Source organism: Corvus kubaryi, unplaced genomic scaffold (genome assembly GCF_017639235.1).
Source record: "Corvus kubaryi isolate FWS band 111438036 unplaced genomic scaffold, C.kubaryi_AGA036_p1.0 split1-37355, whole genome shotgun sequence".
NCBI lineage: Eukaryota > Metazoa > Chordata > Aves > Passeriformes > Corvidae > Corvus > Corvus kubaryi.
Genome location: NW_024582078.1, coordinates 3955928 through 3977002, shown reverse-complemented (window position 1 = coordinate 3977002; position 21075 = coordinate 3955928). Strand labels below are relative to the sequence as shown.

Genomic DNA, 21075 nt, shown 5'->3' with positions numbered 1-21075 from the left:
GTAATAAAACAATACATCCAGAAATGTTTAATGCAAGAAGGTTGGTGTTCAATGGCACTCATAAATAAGAGACTTTGTTCAATACTTTACAGCTCATGCTCTGTTACACTGCCCTAGCAGGAACGTGTGAGGAAGAGGCAGCTAAGTTGTATCACGACTTAAATGACCACACTGCAGCACAGAGGGTGAAGTGAATAATTCCACGCTCAGGCTTCAGGATTGCTGTCAGCACTGGGCTGAGGCAGGTTGCTTTGCACCATTAATACCCCTTAGTTTTGTTTCTTCTTAACTCTGTTGCTAAATGTCTATAGTGAAAGCTGGGAGGAACAGAAACAGGAATCCAAGGACAGTTTATCCACATAACTGACAGAGTATGTCTGCCCCAGGAAGAGGGAGCTCTTCCCCATCCCTGCAGTCCTCATTTCATGAGAGATTTAACTCTGTCCCCAAGTGCTTTGGCTGCCAACAATTTGACAGTGGTTCCTTTGTCACAATGGCCCCAGAATCAATGTCGAGTTGTTACTGAAATACCAGAATTTGCTGAATGCATTCAGGAGAAGCAGGGATAGTCCCAAGTGTTTAAAGAATAGAAGTGTTCCACTACTGAAAACCTGCGTGCTAACCAGTTCTACAATTGGGAGCAGAGTCCAGCCTGATTTAGTGACAGCTCAGTCCCCTGTGCAGTCCCAGAATGGTGTTCTTGAATGAAGAATGGCTATTTTATAAAGCTGACTTATATTATCATGCTTCTAATACTAAATTAAAACAAATTTATCTGCTAGAAATGAGACACTCCATGGTGTCTAAGACTATATTTTGACTACACAAGAATTGTGTGTCTGGGTGAAGTAGCAAATGTGACATTCAAAGCTAGTGCCACCATGGGAGTGTCACATTTTTCTCTAAAGAGAAAAAAACTTGTGCTGGGGAGATTCCAATTCTTGAGGTGGAAAATTGCACACACACACACCCTGCCCTCCCCACTTCTGGGCAAAGTCAATACCAAAAGCTGAAATCGCCCACCCAGCCTTAAAATTGTTTTTGAGAACTCATTTGCAATTATAGCTTACTATTTTGGAAAAAAAAAGTATCAGGAAGAAAAAAACATTAAGTTGCAATGTTATCAAAGTGACTTCTTCTTTCAAGTTAAACTGGTGAAACTTCATCCAATACTAAAACATGACCCTGAAACCCCTCAAAGAGGATCACGGATTTACTTCCACAGATGAATAAGAATCCTCAAGATGCTGTATTTTGGGGCGGGTGGTATTCCACGTGACACTTGGCACACTTAAATATCCTTATAGTTACTCCTTAGTCACTTTTCTCCATGAATATTTTTTTAAAACCAACACCCGGATATTTAAAGTTTATGATTTCAATATTGGCTGGGGTGAGCAATGGAAATCTTCCAAGTCACTGCAACTTACTGGCATAAAAATGCCCTTTGAATTAGCTATTAGACTGATTATTTTATTTGCATTTTCATTTTATTCACAGCAAAGTAAAGTTCAGACTACTTTAAAGCTGCTGCAATATCTGAACGGGCTGTTAAATTATTAGGTGAAGCTGAAAATAAAACAGAATGTCGATGACATGATACAAGTATCAAGATAACTTTTGAGAATTCCGCTGTGAAGGAAAATTTATCCCTGATTTTGAGCTGAACTGTAGAGCAAGATCTGCTTGCAGGCCACGTACAGGTGTGTGCGAGGCAGGGTAAGCTGGAGTGGAACCAGTGGTATTTATAGCATTGAAAATAGAAAGTGCTTTCCATAAAAATAGACTAATGTCTCAAAGTGCTTTTAGTTTGTCAGTGATTAGAAAATATTCTCTACACGTTTTTACAGTTATCTTACAGTGACTTTCAGCAAGTTTACCTATGAGGAAGATTCTCTATTTCTAGTTTCAGGCCGCTGGCTATTCACAGCTCAGGTCAGCTGTCGTGAGACCCCATGGCTCACTCTGAAGGCTAAAACCCTCTTTAAGGCTACTCACACCTCCCACCCCTGCACAGCCACCACCAGCTCTCAGAGGCACCAGCGGGAAGCAGGGACAGGTTTGCACACCCAGCCCCTGGAAAAGCACTGAGGGAAACACCGGGAGCCAGCTCCCTTCGGGGTGTCACTGCAGACACCCCACACACCACGAGGATAAATAGTCACACTGGAATTTAGCTTCTCGGTCCCCAAAGCAGAGATGGAAGCCAAGTCTCAGTAGAAGAGTTTATAAGGACACTGGGGGGAGGTTACAGGGGTGTGAAGTGGCAAGAGACCCCTCGGGGAGAGCACCAGCAGCACAGCACCTTGGCGAGTCGCTGGCACCCACCCACCAAAGGAAAAGGATTGCTCCATGTCCTGTGTCTCCAAAGTGCTTTACAGCCATCCAGCCAGGCCTCACAGCCTCCTTCCATGAGGAATAATTACCAACAGAAACATTTACAGTGACCAAAAGGCACAGCAAAGCAAGGCCCCTGCTCCCGAAACTGCTCCTGGAGAAGGGGTCAGAGCCCAGCTCGGCAGGACAGGCCCTGACTGCCCAGAGCTGGGTTTAAGGCGTAATTCATTTGCTCCAGACTCCTGAAGGACAGAAAGGGTAAGGATCTAGGCATCCTAAACTCTCCTCCTATCCCACTGGCCTCACATTCCTATTTTAATCCCTGACATTTAGCTACACACTGCTTTGCTTCCATTGTGCACATCTCCGAGTTGGTTTCTCCCTGCTCCCAAACATGCTGGAGTTAACCCAATTAAAAAAAAACAAACTGAAATCCATCTTTCCAGTGGTGATACTCTTTAAAGAGAGCTAAGGATGCTCTTTGGCTTTCCTAGACTGCAATTCTGAAAATAATCCAGGAGGGAAAATGGGAAAAAGGGAAACCACGTTAGCTCATGTAACAAGGCAGCAGCCTGCCCTCCGCAGTAACTACTCTCCATGACAGTCTTTTTTGAGAAAAGTCCAAGTCTCGGGCTCGCTCCCCACCTTCCTCATCAGCAGTTTCAAGCAGTGCATTTTCAGGCTGGGTTGGGACCGTCCCCTGGTGCCCGTGGAGAAGGAAAAGACCAAGCCAGGCGCGTTCTCGCCCTTTCCCAGCCGGACGCCAGCAGGGCAGCCCTGAGGTCCGGCCTACCGGTGGCTCTGGTAGGCGTAGGAGATGGGCTGGCGAGTGCCCGGCCTGACCGTGAAGGTGTTGGTGGGTCCCCCGTACTGCGAGGTGCCGTGGGCAGGCCTGGAGGGGAAACAGAGGGGAAGTCACCGAAAGCCCAGGCAGACCTTGGCGTTTAGTCAGCCTTGCAATGATGCATTTTACTGCTTCATGTCTCCACTCAGTGAGGTGGGGAGGGGAGGGAGATGGGCACCAGGGTCACAGCTGGCACCAGGGAGGAGCCACGGAACAGTCACTGCCCTTGGACCAGGACAGCAGGAGGAGCCGGGAGTGAGCACGAGCCAAGGGGCAGCGACATCACTGGAGCCCTGGTGCTGCTCTGGGGCCGGTTAGGGACACCGAGGACAGGAAGGGGTGGGCTTAGGGGGACACGTACCTGCTGGCTGTCAGCACGCTGGCAGGAGAGAAGTCCCCGTTCTGCCCCTTGTACTTGGCGTCAGCCCCGGTGTTGCCGTAGGCCGTGGGCTTCCCAGCAGCGTCCGCGGATGCCCGCCTGCCCTGGGCGCTCGAGGGGCCGTTCCTGTGGGCAGAGCCCAGGCGGCTCTGAGCCCCGGCTGTGGAGCTGAACCCCCCGGGGCTGTAGGAGGAGAGGGCGGAGCAGAGGGTGCCTGAGGCCCGGGGGGCTGCGGCTGCCCGGGGGTAGGAGCTGTCGGGCTCCGACATGTACAGGCGCTTCTTGATCAGCGGGCGTGGGTTGGGGCCGTGGCTGGGGAAACTCGTGGAGCTGCTGTAATCCAGGCACTGGGGCGTGAAGTCGCCGTTCCTCCAGCTCTTCTCCAAGGGCGGTGGAGCTGCTGGCTCCTGGCTGCCCCCGCAGCTGCGGCTGTAGCCAGACCACCTGAAATAGCGTGGCTCACCTGAGCCCCGGCTGCTGTCAGGGACACTGGGGCACTTGCGGTTCTCCTCCCGACTTGGGAGGGGACCCTCATCCACCTCGTTGCTGAATTCGGGAGGTGGGGGGATAATCCCATAGTCCAGCGCCGTGTCCCCATTCTCCTCCTCCTTGGGCACTCTGTGGCAGGCTGGGCTGGGCTGGCTCGGCTGCCCCGAGTCCAGCAGGCCCCGGAGCAGGCTGGAGGCAGTGGCTCGCCGGGGCCCGGAGGGCTGTGCCTCGCCCACTGCCCGCACATCCCGGCCCTGCTCCGAGGAGCTGGAGAAAGAGGGGGGTTTGCTCCAACTGGAGCCCGCTGGACTGGCCGCAGAGGGCCGAGGCACCACGGTGAAGGAGTAGGGCTTGGACTCGTGGCGGAAGAAGCTGGTGGAGGTGGTGTCCGACGAGGCACTGCTGAGTCTCAGAGGCGGCTTCGCCCTCAGCGCGGCTGCCCCGTCCCCGCCCTGGCGGCCCCGCTGGGCGCGCTGCCGGGCTGCCAGCAGCAGGGCCATGGGTGAGCCCCGCTCCACGCGCTCCCCCGTCACGGGGTGGATCAGCACCTCCTCCTGCCCTGCTCCTGAGGTGTCCGGGGGGCTCCTGGCTGAGCTCCCAGGGCAGGGGGTTTCAGCTGAGCCCAGGGCATGGGGCAGCTCAGCCGAGCTGGCCCCAGCCCGGTGCACTTTGTACTGGAAGACGGCTGAGCTGGGCTGTGGTGCCGGGCTCTGTGCAGGGGACACAGGGGGTGATGGGGGGGTGGGAGCAGGGGGCTCCTCTGCTGGTCCCTGAGGTGGGTCTGGGGGGCTCACGCTGCTGTTGAGGGACCCAGGAGCAGGGCTCACGGTCTCTGTGGCCTTGCCAGCAACAGGAGCAGGATGGTCCTTGTGATCTGTCTCATCCTTCTCCACAGCAGCCACCCGCGTTGGGAGTGGGCTGGGGACCGGTTTTGGCACCACTGAGTCACTCATGCCAGGGGGGCTCTTCCTCAGACCAGGGGGGCTCTTCCTCACTTCCGGGGTGCTGATGCCATTCTCCACACCCTGCTTCTGGCTGCTGAGCCCTGGGGAAGGTTTCCCCTCTTTCTTCAGGGACAGCATAGCCTCCAGCTCATTCCTGATCATCATCACACTGCGGGGCTGTGGGGCAGGGTTGCTCTCTGGGCTGGTGATCGCTGTGCTGAGAGAGCCCCCGTTGGTGCTGGGGGGGCTGCTGGGCACCTCCTTCTTCTCGCTCTCCCCTCCCTTGGATAACTCTGTGTCCTTCCTGGTGAGCTGGGGCTGGCTGAGCCCTGGCTCACGGCTGCCAGCACGGCTGGTACTGCTGTCCATGGGCTGGGGAGCACCCAGCTTCTCCAGAGGCCTCTCCTCCCGGCGCGGGGAGCGCAGCAGGGCTGAGAGCTCATCCCGCAGCCTGTTCAGGTTGTTGGCATCCTTCCAGTCATCCTCGCAGGTCGGGTAGTCCGGAGGAGGGAGATCCAGGTCGTTCGCAGTGAGAGGTTCAGATTTTGGAGGGGAGTCTCTCCCAGCTGTTTTCAGCTGGGGAATCTTCTCCCCCTCTGAGCCCGGCAGCAGGGACCGGTGGCCGGTGGCATTTGCCCCTTGGCTGAGCCCTGGGCCCGGCTTGGGGCTCAGTGGAGGGGGTACAGCTGGCTTCCCAACGCCCTGTCTGAGCCCGGAATTTCTCTGCTCGGCTTCTCCCAGCCGCGCCTTGGCCGCGGGTCTGATGGTGAAGCAGGGTGGGAGGGGAGGCCGGGCGTGCGGCTGCCTGGGGATGGGCTCCTGCCGGCCGGGCTGGCCCTCCTGCACCGGGATGGACGAGGAGCGCGCCGGGGCCGGCGGCGGCACCTTGAACGACCTGGGGAAGGTGAGGTGGGGCTCGGGCTTGGGCTGCAGGCTCTCCTTGGGGCTGGGGGCTGCAGGCGCCCCGGCCTCGGCAGGGCAGAGCGGCCCCTCGGCATCCGCCTGCCTCGTGTTCAGCACCGTCTCCGACTTCCACTTGGAGATGCTGGGGGCGAAGGGTGCGGGGTCCCGGGCACCCAGCGGGGCTGGTGGGATGAAGTCTGGAGGAGCCGGAGTGCTGGGGGAGGACAGGGCAGAGGTGGGAGGCGGCGGGGCTGCCACAGCAGGAGGTGGTGGCACAATCTCAGGTGGAGGTGGCGGTGGCAGCATTTCGGGGGGTGGAGGGACCGGCGAGGCCGGAGGGGGTGGCACAGGCACCGGTGCTGCTGGAGGGGGTGGTGGGGGCACCGATGGCGGTGGGGGGATGTCTTCATCCACGTCATCCCCGTCGAGGGCCTGCGGGCGCAGGTCCCCCACCGAGCTGTAAATCCGATAATTGCCATTGACCTGGGAGCCAGAGCCTGGAAAGCAGCGAGAGCACAGCCGTGTGAGCACCTCTCCATCAGCACTGAGCCAGCCTGACCTGTGCCAGTGGCCCTCCCAGGGAGCCAGCCCCTTGCTAGGCTTGTCTAAAACTTCCTGAACTCAAACAGCCACTCTGCCTCACCCCTCAGGAATTAATTAATTTTCAATTACTTCAAAAAATAATTAATAGCAGACTCTATTTTAGCATGAAAATATATGAGCAGACTGTCTGCTCCAGAGCTCGGTACACACACACTTCCTGCCCCGAGGGCACGGTGAGCACTTTGTGCTGGCCAGGACTCCACAGAGAAGATCCCTTACCAAGAGCTGCCTTTTCCTCAAAGTCTTCTGGCACCGACGGCGTTGGCACAGCCACCCCATGGGATTCTTGGGCGTTCTGCAAGAGTTGAGAAAACAGAGCTGTCAGTTTTACACCCAGGGATCAGAGCGAAGGGCTGACAAGCAGCCAGTAATTTGTCCACACAAACTGGAGCCTGATGGGATCCAGGGCAGTTTCTGCGATATGGAGGTCCCTGTGGAAGCTGCTGTTGACAGGGTTTGAGGGGATGAGTGAAGTGTTCAAGGCTGCACAGGCCATGGACACAATTCCCCCGTGGTCAGGTGCGAGGGCAGGAGAGGAGCTCAGCTATTTCACATCTCCCCTCGGGGCTCCCCAGCCCACCAGCAGCAGCACCGGCTCCTCACCATCCATGTACCAGCAAATTGAGCAGCTCCCCTGGGTTTGGAGGGTATTTTTCTGCAGCAAGCGCTGCCACAGTCACGTACACACCACGCTGAGGCCACAGACAGACCTCCAGCCTTTTGGGAAACTGGCACCAGCATATCTGAACACTCTGGGGAAAACTGCTCCTTGTGTGGCTTCGCTCTCAATTACTCCCTTCACATTCAAGCTGAGAACTCAGCAGCGCCTTTAGCTGGGACAGGACCAGCAATTTAGCAGCCTACACATCTGGGAGGACGCCTAAAGCGAGGGCACTGCGGGTAATTAGAGCCACCCAGCGTGAGCCATTCGGGCAGGCTGACTCACCCGGAGCGCCCATGGGGCGCTGCCAGCAGCACAAAGCCTCTGCTGGCCCCGGACTCAGGGCTGGGCTGGCTCTGCGGGGCTGCAGGGGCTCCGGCACCCACGGAACACACGGCGCTGCCGAGCCGGGCACGGACGGCGGTGGCCAGTACGGCCCGGCTGCCACTCGCCAGGGCCCGGGGGACAGCCTGGGGCACCACGAGTGTGTGGGAAAGACACAGAGCTCCGAGGGAGCGTCCAGCGAGGGACACGGCGCGGGCAGTGGTCGGGGACGCGCTGCCCCATCCCCAGGCTCCACATCCACCCTGCGGCTTTCCTGCTCACCCCAGGCAGCTGTTTGCAGCTGTTAACAGCCCTTGACAAAGGAAATGTTATCCTGTCATCAGCCTGCGCCTCTCCCCAAGCTATTTCCTGCACACAAAAGCCTGGATAATGATTGAGCCCCCGCCCTTTGCCTTTCACTGCCATTATCACCATTTTTACATCAGATTGCTACGGGATTCCAAAGTCTCCTTGATCAAAGGTCAGGTTGGATTTGTTCATCCAGCCCCATCCAGGCACATTACGGTTACACAGTGCCGTGTCTGGGGAGCTCAGGAGCTGCTGGGGCAGAGCTGATTCAACAGCAGCACCTGGGCTCCTGCAGAAGAGCCCTGGAATGCCCCAGCTTTGGCCAAAATAATAGGAAAATACACATATTTCACTTGCTACGTCCATCACCCTGCAGATGACCAAAGATCCTCTACAACCACAAAGAAATGAGCCAGTTACTGGTGAGCCAGGAGTGAGTGGGAATTCACATTCCTGGGATTGCACAAAGGATCAGACAACCCCGTGCTGATGGAGAAGCCAAGGTCTGCAAAGGCATGAGCCCAGATCCTTAACTTCCTCTGAAAGCCAGAGGGAAGACAAAGGCCAAGAGAGGCACTTCAAGAGCTGATAGTTAAATTGTCCAGAACAATGAGATTCCAAAACCACAAAGAAAAAAACCCCAGCAGTTCCCATTCGCTGTGGAAATCCATTGCTGCTGGTTTCCAGAGCACCCTGAGGGTACCTGCCCATGTACAGGGAAACAAAGACGTCTGAGCTCTGCATTACAAGCAGCATATGCATCACCTGCCTGGACAGCGGTGGAAAGGGACTGGCAGTCAGAAGAGAGCTATGCAAAGCTGGAGGACACAGTCTGCACTTCATAAAGGAGCAGTAATTTTGGACGTGTCATTTCAAACTGGGCAAGCCTGTTCATCGCCAAAACCTTCTGTGGCAGTTGCTAATGCTCAGCATCTCTCAAAAACCACCCATCCCCACGTCATGAGCTGGCTTCTAAAATGGAAAGCATCCCCAGCACGCTGCCAGTCTGCGGACATGACTGGCAAGATTGTTCCCGGGGTTTGCTCGGGGTGTGGCCAGCCCAGAAAACCTCCAGCTGATTCAGAGCAGGCTCAGGGTGCTGTGCCAGGAACCTGCATTTCCAGTTTGTGGTACCTGAATCAGATTTGTGCCTGCTGAGGATCCCGTGGGGGGAAGCTTTCACTGTAACCACCAGGAATCACTTTTCATCCCTGGAACAGTCAGACGTCCCCAGTTCAGGGAGCCTGCCCGTCCACAGGGTCCCCAGCTCCCCGGGCTCTCAGGAGCCCCCTCTTCCCACCCATTAAATGACCAAGGTTTGAGGCTGCCCGTTACAAAAGCCACCCCAAAATACAACTGCTGAGCACCCCGGGGGCTCGGAGAGGCCAAGGATCTCTCTGAATATGAAGAGCTGTCCCTAAACTTGTTTTTGAGCTAGGGCAGTCTGGTGGTTTGCTGAAGGCATTTATTCCCCTGGGATGCCAAAGCCCTGCCTGCAGCTGCAGTGCTGGGGAAGCCAGGTGGGCAGGGGGACGTGGGGGGACCCCTCTCCTGAAATCCCTGCTGCGATTCCGTGTGGGACAGCCCAGGGCCACGGGGGAAGGGAAGCTGCTCCGTGTGGGAAGAGCTGCCAGGTGCAGAGGCACAGGAGCTGCGGGGAAGGGCGTGTGCATCCTCCTGACTCACTGGGAGCTGCTCCCCGTGGGTGGGGGGAAAGGGTTAAGGCAGGAGCTGCAGAACAGCCCCGTGCAGGTGTGTACCCGGTGCAGGTATGTACGTGGCAGCAGAAGAGTCTGTGCCAGATCAAATCATGATCAAACCTCCCCAAAATAGTGCAAACATCCAACACAGACCGATCCTTAAAAATGCTACCTTTTCCTACTATTCCTTCAGTTAAAGCCCAGGTTTGTGAGGGACCCTCACAAGGGAAAAGGAGCCCCAGGGCCAGCTGTGCCTCTGCAGGCAGCAGCAGAGCACCAGGCCTTGGGTGACAGCCCTTAGGACTTGTTAATTCCTCTACCACACACACTTCCATTAGCAGAGGTCACCTCCTTGTCAAGACCAAAGGATTTCAGTGTTTTACTGTCTTCACTGACCTCCTGACCTGCAGGTATCACTTCAATTTAGCTGCTGATATCTCTGGAGCCTCTCTGAGCACCCTGCTCTAGTGGCAGGGGGTGGAACAAGACGAGCTTTAAGGTCCCTTCCAACCCAGACCACCATTCTGTGAATCCTGTGCCTCACTGTGCTCTTTAGGGGATAAGACCTCTGGAAAGTGCAGCATGGGGTCCCTCCTAGCCAGCCACAAGCAAGTGTGGCTTCTGGAGTTAAAGCCACCTCCAGGCCCTCTGCTCTGGCTGTGTTGGCCCTTGCTGCTCCAGGCCCTGCTCCCAGCTGCTGCTGGAGCACTGGCAGCTCTGCTGGGAAAGAATCATCCCCTGCACACCCACAGCATCACCTCCTGATTCCTCTGCTGCAGCAGCACTCGGTTCAGCACTGCTGGCTCCAGCAACTGCGTGATCCCAGGACAGATCCTGCCAGCAGTGGGGAGATAAACTGCAGTGCAAGCCTGATCTATCATCTCCATGCTCAGCAATTATTCTTTAATTGAAAATGCAAGTCTGACGGTGCTCACGCCTCTCCCCCGAGTGCCTCGTCCATGTCCCACACCAGCCCTGAACTCAGATCACCTCCTAATCCCTCGTACCCAGCGTCATTACAGAGTGGTTTTGCTTTCATTTCTTCTCTCCCTCGGGTAGGGGCTGAGAGCAGCAGCCAGCCCGGCTGGTTCTGGGCACCAGTTCCACCCCAGCAGTGACTCGGGCACTCACCAGGGGCAGGAACGTCAGCAGCGGCCGGACCCTTGGACGGGGCTTAAGCGTTGCTGTGCCAGAGTCTGTCACTGTCCCAAAGCGATTGTCACCGTAATACACCTCGATCACATCACCTGAGGGGAGAGCAGACTGTTAACAGCAGCACTGAGCTTGGGCAGTGGGCAAACAACACCGGACACTGTGGAATTTTAAAAAGAGCTGTGGAGAATTTGCTGCATCACCTGCCAGGAATGGGCAAAACCCACCAGATTCTGAGGAAAACCTGGGTGTCTTGGAGGTGAGTGGAAGACAGGGAGAGAAAGGTCCTGTGTGTGCAGGACAGGCACTCACAACCCTGTCACACACCTGCAGAGCACGGAGAGCCTTCCCTGAGCTCCGGGGATGGAACTGAAGCAGCTCAGAAGGATCCAATCCTGATCTGAGCAGCTGGAATTGAGGGGGGAGGCAGCAGCAGAGCTGACCAGGAGGAGGGACAGCTCCTGCCCTTCCTCCCCTGCTGAGCACTCTGTGGGCAGAGCACTGGCATCCAACCCAGAGGTGATTCCAGGTGCTTCACAACACTCCCACACTCCAGCCTGCTTTAGGTGACTTCCCACAAAATACTGCTGTGGATGGAGGGAGACACCAAGGCAGGAAGTCACAGGGTCCTGGTGTGACAAGCAGGAGAAGGCATCAGGAATTCCTGGTTCCCAGCCTTGTGCTTTCACCTTGAACCACACCTCTTGGGCCGGTTTTTTTTCTGACAGTGAATAAAGCTCATAAAACTAATTTAATTACATTCTTTGTGTCTGATTAGCAGCATGAATTAACAAGCAGAAATACTGAAGCACGTAAACCCCACCTTGGCTGGAAGGAGATACACAAATAACTCGTAGCCAAGGAGACCGACATTAAAGAAAATCTGAGAGTTTGGGGAAGGAGGGGGAAGCAACAAAATGGCTGTGATTGAAAGGAAAACTGCAGGAGAGTTCCCAACAAGAGATTTCAATAGTGAGGAAGGGAGGAGAGGAAGGAGGAAGAACCAAGCAACCTCCACCCCAAAATGCAGACACCAAGTAAAAAGCTTTCTTCTTTTGCCCCCTTCCCTAAAAAGTCTGGGAGCACAGACCTCAAAGCTGAGCCCCTGCTGAAGTGTGAGGCACAGAAACAGGTCCTGTCCAGTATGGGAAGCTGAGGAGCAGAAGGGTGAGGGTTGTGTAAGCTCTGGGCTGCATTTCCAAGCCTCCCAAACCCAAAGGCAGCGCTCTCCAAAGCGGGTCTGTGGCCGAGGAGCTCCGTGCCCCAGAGTCCCTGATGAGACTGTGCAAGCCACGGCCTCTGCCACAGCCCCAGCCAGTGTCCCACTCCCTCCTGCGGGTCCCTGCTCGCCCTTGGTGTGCCCTCCCCACACTGCCTGACCCAGTGCCAGGGTCCCCACCCCATCACACACTGCCCTGGCACTGGCTGTGGTTGTCACCAAGTCTCTGCCCTCCTTGGATGGGCAGAAATCAGGAGGAAGCTCCCAAGGAAACAGCTTTACACCAGGTCTGGTGAAAAAAGAGGAGGGCAAATGCCTGTGTGTGCATCCCACAGAAGGAAAGCACTTGCATGAACACCTGGAATGAAGAACGTGACCACACCAGGGGCTGGGCATGAGGCAGCACAGCCTCTGCTGAAGAGTTGGAGGCAGATGAATTCCACACAACCTTGAAACACACCACTGAGTCCAGAAGCATGTCAGCTTTTCCCTTCTCCCACCCAGCACCCCCCAAGTTACCCTGGGACACCCCCAGAAATATCCAGGGTGCTATCACTGCCCTTCCAGGCAATCGCAGCTTCCTCTCCCTGACACCAAACTTCTCCCACCACAGGAGATTCTTTACACAAAGGACATTTTCTTCAGCTTTCAAATCACCAATCAACATGTGCTTCAGTCAGCCTGGTCCTACCAAGATTTTACCACTTCCCTGCCTGGGAGGGGCCTGAGCACACAGGAGGAGCTTCTGGAATCCCAAGGAGGACAGAGGTGCCAGCAAATTGCCTGGAAGTGTTCAAGGCCGGGTTGGATGGGACTTGGAGCAACCTGACCTAGTGGAAGGTGTCCCTGCCCATGACAGGGAGTGGAATGAGGTGAGTTTTAAGGTCCCTTTCCACCCAAACTCTGTGATTCTGTGGTGATTAATTCTGTGGGTGACCCCGCATTCAGTGAGTAAGGAGCAGGAATTAAGGGCAACAGGAGAGTTTGGACTCAGACCGCCTGAGCAGCAACAGAGTAGTTCTGAGACTTGAAATGATGAGTTTTATATTTAACAAGTCGCTAAGTAAACCCAGTGAGAAACTGGATTAAAGATCACAAGGACTTTGATCCTAGATTACTAAGCATCGCTACCCTGAATGCTTTAATTAAAGTAAAATGAAGTGCTTGTAGTTGTGTTTTCTTTGCTAGATAAACAGGACTTGCCTGCTGGGAGCCTGTCACCAGCAAGACCTGAGCTCTGCCAGCTTCGTTTCCTGGAAGGAGGGATCAGGAAATGCACCCTTGGAAGCTGCGGAAAGCAGCTGGCTCAGAGGACTGGCCTTGCTTCGGCCACTTTTTGACATTCAGCCTGTCCTGGAGACATTTGTGTTTGCTCAGCCATGGGAAATTAAATAAACAATTTGCCATGCATGTAATGGAACTTCTTCCTCCCCGGGGGTTGCATCACCTGGAGGAGGCACAGCAGGTTTGAGCCGGGGTATCCACAGCTCCCAGGAGGAGGAGGAGGAGGTGGCATCAGTCACTATATTCAGGAATCTCTGAGTCAGGGACATGCAAACCTACACCCATTCCACATTGCTTAACTTGTGTTTACTTTGTATGAGAAACTAAGGTGGGGATCAGCAGGAGCAGCGGACTCCTCCTGGCAGCAGCGCTGGTGTGAAGCTCTGCAGGAAATGTCCCAGAAACAGGGCCAGGGACGGGGCTGGGTGGGGGCCCAGGTACAACAGAACTGTCCCTTGGGACTGTCCCTTGGGCTGCTGAGCAGGGAGCAGACCCTTCCTCACACCGACCCACACACACCACTGTGAGCGCGGTCCCTCAGCCCTGGTGTCACTGTCACAGCACCCTCCACAAGCCACATTCAGGGCAGAAATGCCAAGAGGATGCTAAGGAGTGATCCAACAGCTGTTACTTAGGCTCAGATTTCAGGACTCCTGGCTTTTCCTTTGCAATCTGACCCACACCTGAGCAGAACGCTTTTGTACTGCCATTGCAGAACTGCAGCCACGGAAATCAGGCTTGTAATAAGCAGACACAGCAACTTCTTTTCTTTTTTTTTAATCCAAACCACATCAGAGAGAAGCTTGAATCCTCCTCAGATTTACGACAGTTAGAAATCAGCAATTTTCTTCCTAGGTTGCAGAGTTGCATGAAACTGCCTGTCACATTTTCATTTTATCTTGGTTTCAGCAGCTTGGCCTTTGGGGTGTAACCACCTCGCAGTTGCTTTCACAGACAATACTTCACCCTGCACAGCTCAGCAGGCAGCACTTCCATTTTTTTTAATCTTGGAAGAGTTTGTTGGGCTCTTACATCCACCAAACTTCATCCACAAACTGCTATCTTCTATCTACCTGGCTCCATTACTATTAATTTGGCTCCCTCCTACATGAGCCTCCAGGGCACCGTATTGCAATTAAAACCACAAAGAAACACAAATAAATCCCGAGGAATATGCAACCCTCAGCTCCCTCCTCGCTCGCAGCCCTGCGATAAACAGGTTCATGAGTAAATAACTAAAACCTGGGAAGGCGCAGATCAAACATGGCGTGGGAAAGCGCGACGGGAAGCAATAAAACAGATTCACAGCCACTCATCAGCCTCTTTTAGCCAAGTTTAACTCGCCGGGAGCGGCGAGCCGGCCCCAGCCGAGCTGCGGACCGTCCGCGCCCTCTCGGGCCCGGGACCTGCGCTGCCGCATCCCGGTGCCACCGGGCGCTCCCGGAGCCTCCGAGCCGGGCGCTGGAGGAGCCCCCGCCGCTCCCCGTCCCCACCCCACCCTCCTCCCCCCGCGACCGCCCCGGCCCGACCCCGCACGGCTCGCGGCGGGCGGGGGACACTGACCGGTGCCACCCGCGCTGTCCGAGGTCACCTCCTGCGTGAAGATCCAGGGCGGGTTGGTGGCGAACAGGGACGTGGCGGTGGGGCTGGAGTGGCGCTTCCCGAAGAGGCGGCTGAAGGTGCCCTGCACCGAGTGGTGATGGTGCTTCTTCATCCTGGCCGAGCCGGGCGCTGCCGCCGCGCTCCCGGCCGGGCATCCCCGCGGCACCGCGGGACGGGGCCGAGCGGCTCCGGAGGGGCGGGGACGGTCCCACCCCCGGCCCCGCCCCCGCCAGGTGCCCCGGTGCGTGATCAGGGCGGCCACAGCGGGAGCGGTCGGGTGCGAGAGTCACGGAGTGACCTGAGCCGCAGGGGATGCGCGGGGATCGTCCCAGCGCGGCTGCGGCCCTGCGCAGACACCCCGAAATCCCACCCTGTGCCTGACACCTTTGTCCAAGCGCTCCTTGCGCTCTGGAGAGCCTGGTCCAGTGCTCAGCCACCCTCTGGATGAGGAACCTTTCCCTGATATCCACCCCAAACCTCCTGACGCAGCTCCGGCCGTTCCCTCGGTCCGAACCCTCGAGGGGTTTGATTTTTCTCTCTCTCCTTTGTTTCTCTGTCCGTTCACCTTCTGCTGAGCCCCGGCTTCCCCGGCAAGGCCAGAAACACCCGGTGAGACCGGGGTGCTCCGAGGGTCTGAGTGCTTTCGATGCAAAACCCTAAAGCCAGTGGGACTTGACCCCAAGCCATTTCTAGTTTCAGGTACAAAAGCAAATTTCTAGCACTGCTAACGATTTTTTGTGCCATGCAAGTAAAAATTGAGAGTTAATGAGTAACACTAGCTACTAATAAATGTAGGGAATTCTGGAGAACTTTAAACCCCAAATAGTTGTCAAAACATTAACTCTGAAACACAGCTCCCAGCTTCAGGTTAAGGTCTTATATCTCTTTCTCTCTCTACCACATTCTGAGAGTGAAAACAATATAGATTTCTTTTTTCAGTGATAAATATCACTTATGTAATTACTTTGAAATGATGCTTTTCTTGTGGAAAGTGTCTTCTTTTTTTGCCTTAAAGTACAAATTAGAGCAACACATTAAATCCCCTGGAGGAATGAAAAATGAGCACTGCTATGATATTCCAAAAGGGAAGTCTAATCGTGGCACAGATTGTGAGGCAGCACTTAAATAAAGTGAATTATGAATGGGAAATGGGGAAGGAAAATGAGAACTAAAAAGTTAAAATTCAATCCCGTGGTTGTGCTAGAGGAGCTGTAATGATTTAAAGCGTTTTCCAGGGGATTTAACCCGGGCCGCAGCTCCGTCCCGCTGGTCGGATGCCTTTCCCTGGCTGCAGCGGGCAGCCCGCTCTCGGCTCCCGAATCCGCTCCCGGAGCAGGGGTGGCTTTGTGCCCTGCAATTAGTGGGACTCTCCTGACAGTTATCTTAAGTGCTGTTTGTGAGACGGAAACGCCGCTGCGGACTGGCACCCGCCCTGGCACTCAGCAGGGACCGGCTTTAGTGGGGTGGCAGGAGAAGGGATTGTCCTGCCTGCAGGGAGGAGTGGTGGTGGGATGGAAACTGGGAAACAGCAGAGCTGCATCCTGCTGAGCTTCAGGCAACATCGCAGCATCGCAGGATCAGTTCGGTTGGAAAAGACCTCTGAGATCACCGAGTCCAATCTGTGGCATGTAAAGAAAATTCCCTGGGACCTCTTGAAAGCAGAAATCAGGTGGAATGAAGGACCCACTCCCTGCTGGAAAGACAAAGGACACAGTATCTCTACAAGACAGGCAAGGCAAAAGTGCTCGCTGATATCCACAGTCCTTGAATGACCAAATGGAACAGGACACAAAGAGAGGCAGTCATGGAAAAGGGAAGGAGAAGAGGAACTGTTTTAAGAAGCGAAGCCAATAAAATCCTGTGGAATGAGAGAGCCTGGGCTCGTGCACAAAGGTGTCCCACAAAATCTCATTACAGCAAGGAGACTTCAAAGGGGCTGCGGGGCTGCAGCACTGCTCTGCGTGAGCAGAAGGGGTGATTCAGCTCCCTGACACTGCTCCGAGGAGTTCCTGAGCCCCGGGGCTGGGGGTGCCACGGCCCTGCCCCTGCCACCCCACCAACAGCGCTCCTGCCTCACCCTGGGTGGTGAGTGCAGGAAAACATCACCCTCACAACATGAAGGGATTTTGAGGTGAATTTATTATCCCACTGAACACCAGCTGCTCAACAATTCTGCCAGGGCTCCTGTGCACACTCCCATTTGTTTGTTCCAGGTGAAAGATGTTTGTTCTTTACCTTCCACCTCCCAGCAAAGCACAGACCTCTCCTCAGAAGGGCAGAAAAAGCTCGGGAGCAGCACGAGGAGCAGGCTGGGTGTGCTGCTGGGCACGGCGACTTCTGTGAAGTGCAAACTCCAGAGAAACAGGAAAGTTGCCCGGTTTGGTGGCTTGGCTGTATTTTTAAGGAAGGACAGCTGTCAGTCCTGAGTGACTGAGGCCACACAGCTAAAGGGACTGGTGGGCTGGGCTGGGCTGGGCACGAAGCTCAGGAAGGTGCTTGGAAGATCTCCAGCAGATTTTATGGCATAGAAATTGCCATGTGAGCACTGCTGTGATGTAACACTCCGCAGTGTGAGGCTGCCTTTGATCCCAACAGGGGTAAACACCCCAGAACAATCTGCTTTTGCATCAGGGTGAGGAGCTGCACCTTCAGCAGCAGAATCGTGGATCGTTCCTGCTGCACTCACGGGTGTGAGAAGGGTTTGCACAGTGAGGGCAGCTCTGGCTGGACCTGGAGCAGGGAAGAGAAACCCTCAGGTGTGGCTGCAGAGCAGCAAACAGCTCTCATGGACAGTGAACCAGCTCGTGCCAATGACGACAGGGGCAGCTGGGGGTGGCAGGGCCAGCAGAGCGTCCTGCAGAGCCCGGCCGTGCTCCAGGCAGCAGAGGTTGGTCCCAGGAGAGGGTAAATCCTGGTCCCCATGGCTGAGCCTCTGCACCCTCTGCCCCACTCAGCCGAGCCACCCCTGTGACATCCAGCACCCTGTGCCACCCCCACGGTCACAACGGCCCCTGTGCTCACAATGACCCCGACGGCCCTGACAACCAGCCCTGCCCACGCTGGCAGGGCCGCCTCCTGCTTCACCCCCGACAGACCCACACTCCAGGGCCTCCATCACCGAGAAAACCTCACAGGTGGGTGTCCCAGGCTCACAGCTTGGCAGGAGGGACATGTCTCACCATGTCCCCTTCCTGTGAGCTGAAGATCCTTGCCCTGAGGGTGACCAGCACGACAAGGTCCCAGTGATGTCAGCGTGATGCTTCATCCCATCCCTGCTGCTCAAATCCCGCTGCTGCCGTCAGCCGGCTTTGCCCCCGTGGTGCCGAGAGCTCAGAGCAAACCACACGTGGTAGTCCTGGGATGGCTCCTGGGATGGCTCCTGGGATGGCTCCAGGGGGACAGGTGAGGAGCTGCCGGCGTGGGGACAGTCCCTGAGCAGGGACAGGATGGGCTCCAGCAGCTGCCCAGGGAAGTCCTGCCCAGGGAGCACCACTGAGCCCTTCCTGCCTCCCTGATCACTGAACCAGCCTTTCCCTCTGACCCACCTGTGGGATTTCCTCCGACAGACACCAGACAGTTTGGGAGGGATTAGGGATCTGTCTGCATAGGAATGGGTGCAATAGGATTATGTGGGACTCTTCATTCAGGCACGGAGCGCTGGCAGTGCCATAAATAGCACCGGGACCTTAAGCTGGTGCTTCCCTCCACGGCAGGGATCACGCAAGCAGGCGCATTCACCCGGGCAGGGAGGATGTTCCTGCAAACCTTCAGGTGCCCCAGAGGACAAGCAGGAACCGGGGGCAGCCGAGCCCCATGGCAGGAGCAGAGCCCAAAGCTCAGCACGCCCTGGCTCGGTCTCTGCCTGTCACTGGAATGACTGTCGGGGCTCCAGCGCCCAGCGAGGCTTGCTCATCTTGAAGGCATCTACATGACTTAGCAATTGGGTTGCCAAGGCAGCTCCAGCCTCCCCTCCACGCCCCAAATACAGGGGATTAATGCCTTTAGTGCTCCTGCTGGGTGGGTGCAGAGGCAGCAGCACAGTCGTGTGTGTACTTGTCTCTTCCAAAGTGAGAATGGCCGGGAGCTACCAGCGCACACGTGTGTGAAAACAGCAGTTTCTGAACAGTCTAAGTCCAGAGCAGGGGTACACAAACCTCACTGAAATGGCAGTGGTGGTATAAAATCTGCTTTTCAGGAGTCAAAATCCCATTAATTACCCCTGGGGAAAAATGGACTGAGGTTTCCTTGCAGCAGCAACTGCTGAAATAGCCCCTGGGTGCTGAGGTCCCGCCTTCCAGGCTGCCCCTGGGGAAATGAGTGACAAAAAGAGATGGTGAACCTGTAGGGATCTGGTGATTCCCCTCAGAGGCTTTAAGGAGATTTCTAAACAATTTGTGGGCATTCCCCTCCTAATAGGTTTAGGAGTCAGGGAGCAGAAATAGCACCGAGTACGTCATGGAAAGCAGGAAACCTCTTTACAAGGTTAAAAATAAGCAAACAGCAAAATGTTTATTTAGGACAGGCAGGAGTAGAGCTGCTTATTGCTGAGGGAAGAGCCAGTTTCCATTCGCACAGAGGTGTCGTCAGTGAAAACAAGATACCTGAGTCATGCTTAGGTAACAGCAGCAGAAATATCTCTGCCATCAAGCACAGCCCTGCAGCAGCCATGGGTCACAGGTGACCCCATGTGTGTCCTGGGGCTCATGTCCACCCCCCTCTTCTGCAAAGGGTTCTTGCAAATGCTCAGGCCAAACGGGCTCTTTCCCTGGTCCTTGTGCCCTGCGCAGGACCATCACATTTCTGGGGGAAAAACCCGCTTGGAGATCCACTGAGAGCAATTCCCAGAGCAGGAGGAGGCTCTGGGAGGAGGGTGGCGTGAGGTCCCTGCAGAGGCACCCAGAGCTGCTGAGCTGATGCTCCAAAGGACAGTGTCAGGCTCTGCCACCACTGCTGCATCCTCCTGCGTCAGATTGTGTGGAAGCATTTTCAAGGCAGGTTTGCCATGGCTGTGCTTTGGTGACAGCTTTACCAGGAGCATGTGCTGCTGGCATTTATCACTGTTGTAACTAAGAGTCAAGAGACAAGCAAGTCCTTTGTGCCTCATCATTTGTCTTTCTCAGCATTTGTCTAAAGTCACTTCCATATTTCCAGAACATCATTTGAGTTTAAACTCCCTTTCTCTTTAAGCAGCACCACCTCAGATTTTTGGCTTAGGATGTGTAACCCGCTGACACCTCAGCACTTACACTGCCCCCACTGCCCTTGCAGGAGCTTCCCAGGCTCTCCTGGTGGGGGTGGTGAAGGGTGGGGGCAATTGCCACACATTTTTCTGGATCTTTTGCTCCACAGGTGGCTAAAACACCAGAAGCCCCTGGCAAAGACCACACAAGACCCGAGGGAATGGAGAAGGCCAAAGCAATGCCAGAGGTCACCAACACACCTCCCATGCCGAGGAACCGACCGCCTCCAGCTCCTCCTCTGGGCTCTCGCCTTGTCCCGTTTGTTGCCCACACCGGGGGCCGTCCCCTCGGCTCCTTCGACTTCGTCTTCTACCGCCCAGAGTGCTCCAACTCCCTGGCCCCCTTCTGCACCATGCAGAAGCCCTTCTGCGGGGCCCGCTTCCAGGAGGGCACCGACCACTGCCGGAGGAAGATCGACGTGGAGAACGCCAACATCATGAAGTGGAGATCCATGCACGGCAGAAAACCATAGCTGAGAGCAGCAGAGCCCAGGCAATAAAGCACTGAAACAGCAGCTGGCGTGACCTCAACGTCCCAGCAGTGTGTGAGCTACGGCCAGCAGCGAGCACTGTGCTGAGGGATGGGCGGGGACGCTGGGCCACTGCTCCCCAGAAAAATATGCAGTGTGGATTTTGCTCTAAAAACCTTGTCCAACTTGTCCTGCCATTTATTGCCCGCTGCTCTGGGTGTCACAGCACAGGGCACTGAGTGAGTGAGTGGCCACCCAGCCCAGCTCCTCTGGCCTCGGCACAGGCTGGGCTGGAGCTCAGGGCATCACTGAAGGTTCACCTTGCACAACAGGGGCCTGGCGGCGAGCACAGAATTAGCACATCCAATTAGTGTTCCTCAGCTTAATTCCTTTTCCATAGGTGTTTTATGATTGTGTAATGCTGCTTTTTTTAGTAGAGTTATTCCTAATTTACTTTGGTGCAGAAGCAACACTGGGCTCTTTTACTTGTTAGGTAACTACAGTTGTCAGGTATAAACTATGTGTTATGGATAAACTCTCTGTGGGAGAGACCCAGGAGTCACATCCATTAATTTCTAGCCAAGGACCTGGCCCATGATGCTTTCTGGGGATATTT

General features: G+C 55.4%; 2 protein-coding genes and 1 long non-coding RNA gene across 3 annotated transcripts; 2 read left to right on the top strand and 1 right to left on the bottom strand.

Moving 5' to 3' along the window:
* Positions 1 to 4: 4 nt before the first annotated feature.
* CUNH6orf132 (chromosome unknown C6orf132 homolog) lies at positions 5 to 14940 on the bottom strand. The gene is made up of 5 exons (XM_042013401.1): positions 14712 to 14940; positions 10625 to 10740; positions 6719 to 6794; positions 3543 to 6393; positions 5 to 3229 (listed from the first exon to the last, which is right to left on the bottom strand). Exons 1-5 carry the CDS (start codon positions 14860 to 14862, stop codon positions 3127 to 3129), a joined length of 3297 nt encoding a protein of 1098 aa, XP_041869335.1. The 5' UTR covers positions 14863 to 14940; the 3' UTR covers positions 5 to 3126.
* Positions 12294 to 13274, top strand: LOC121657563. Its single transcript, XR_006013664.1, has 2 exons — positions 12294 to 12736; positions 13053 to 13274. It is a non-coding gene; the product is annotated as an uncharacterized LOC121657563 (long non-coding RNA).
* A 2595-nt stretch (positions 14941 to 17535) lies between the features above and the next one.
* On the top strand, positions 17536 to 20462 carry GUCA1ANB (GUCA1A neighbor). The gene is made up of 2 exons (XM_042013330.1): positions 17536 to 17637; positions 20100 to 20462. Exons 1-2 carry the CDS (start codon positions 17536 to 17538, stop codon positions 20460 to 20462), a joined length of 465 nt encoding a protein of 154 aa, XP_041869264.1.
* The last annotated feature ends 613 nt before the right edge of the window (positions 20463 to 21075 follow it).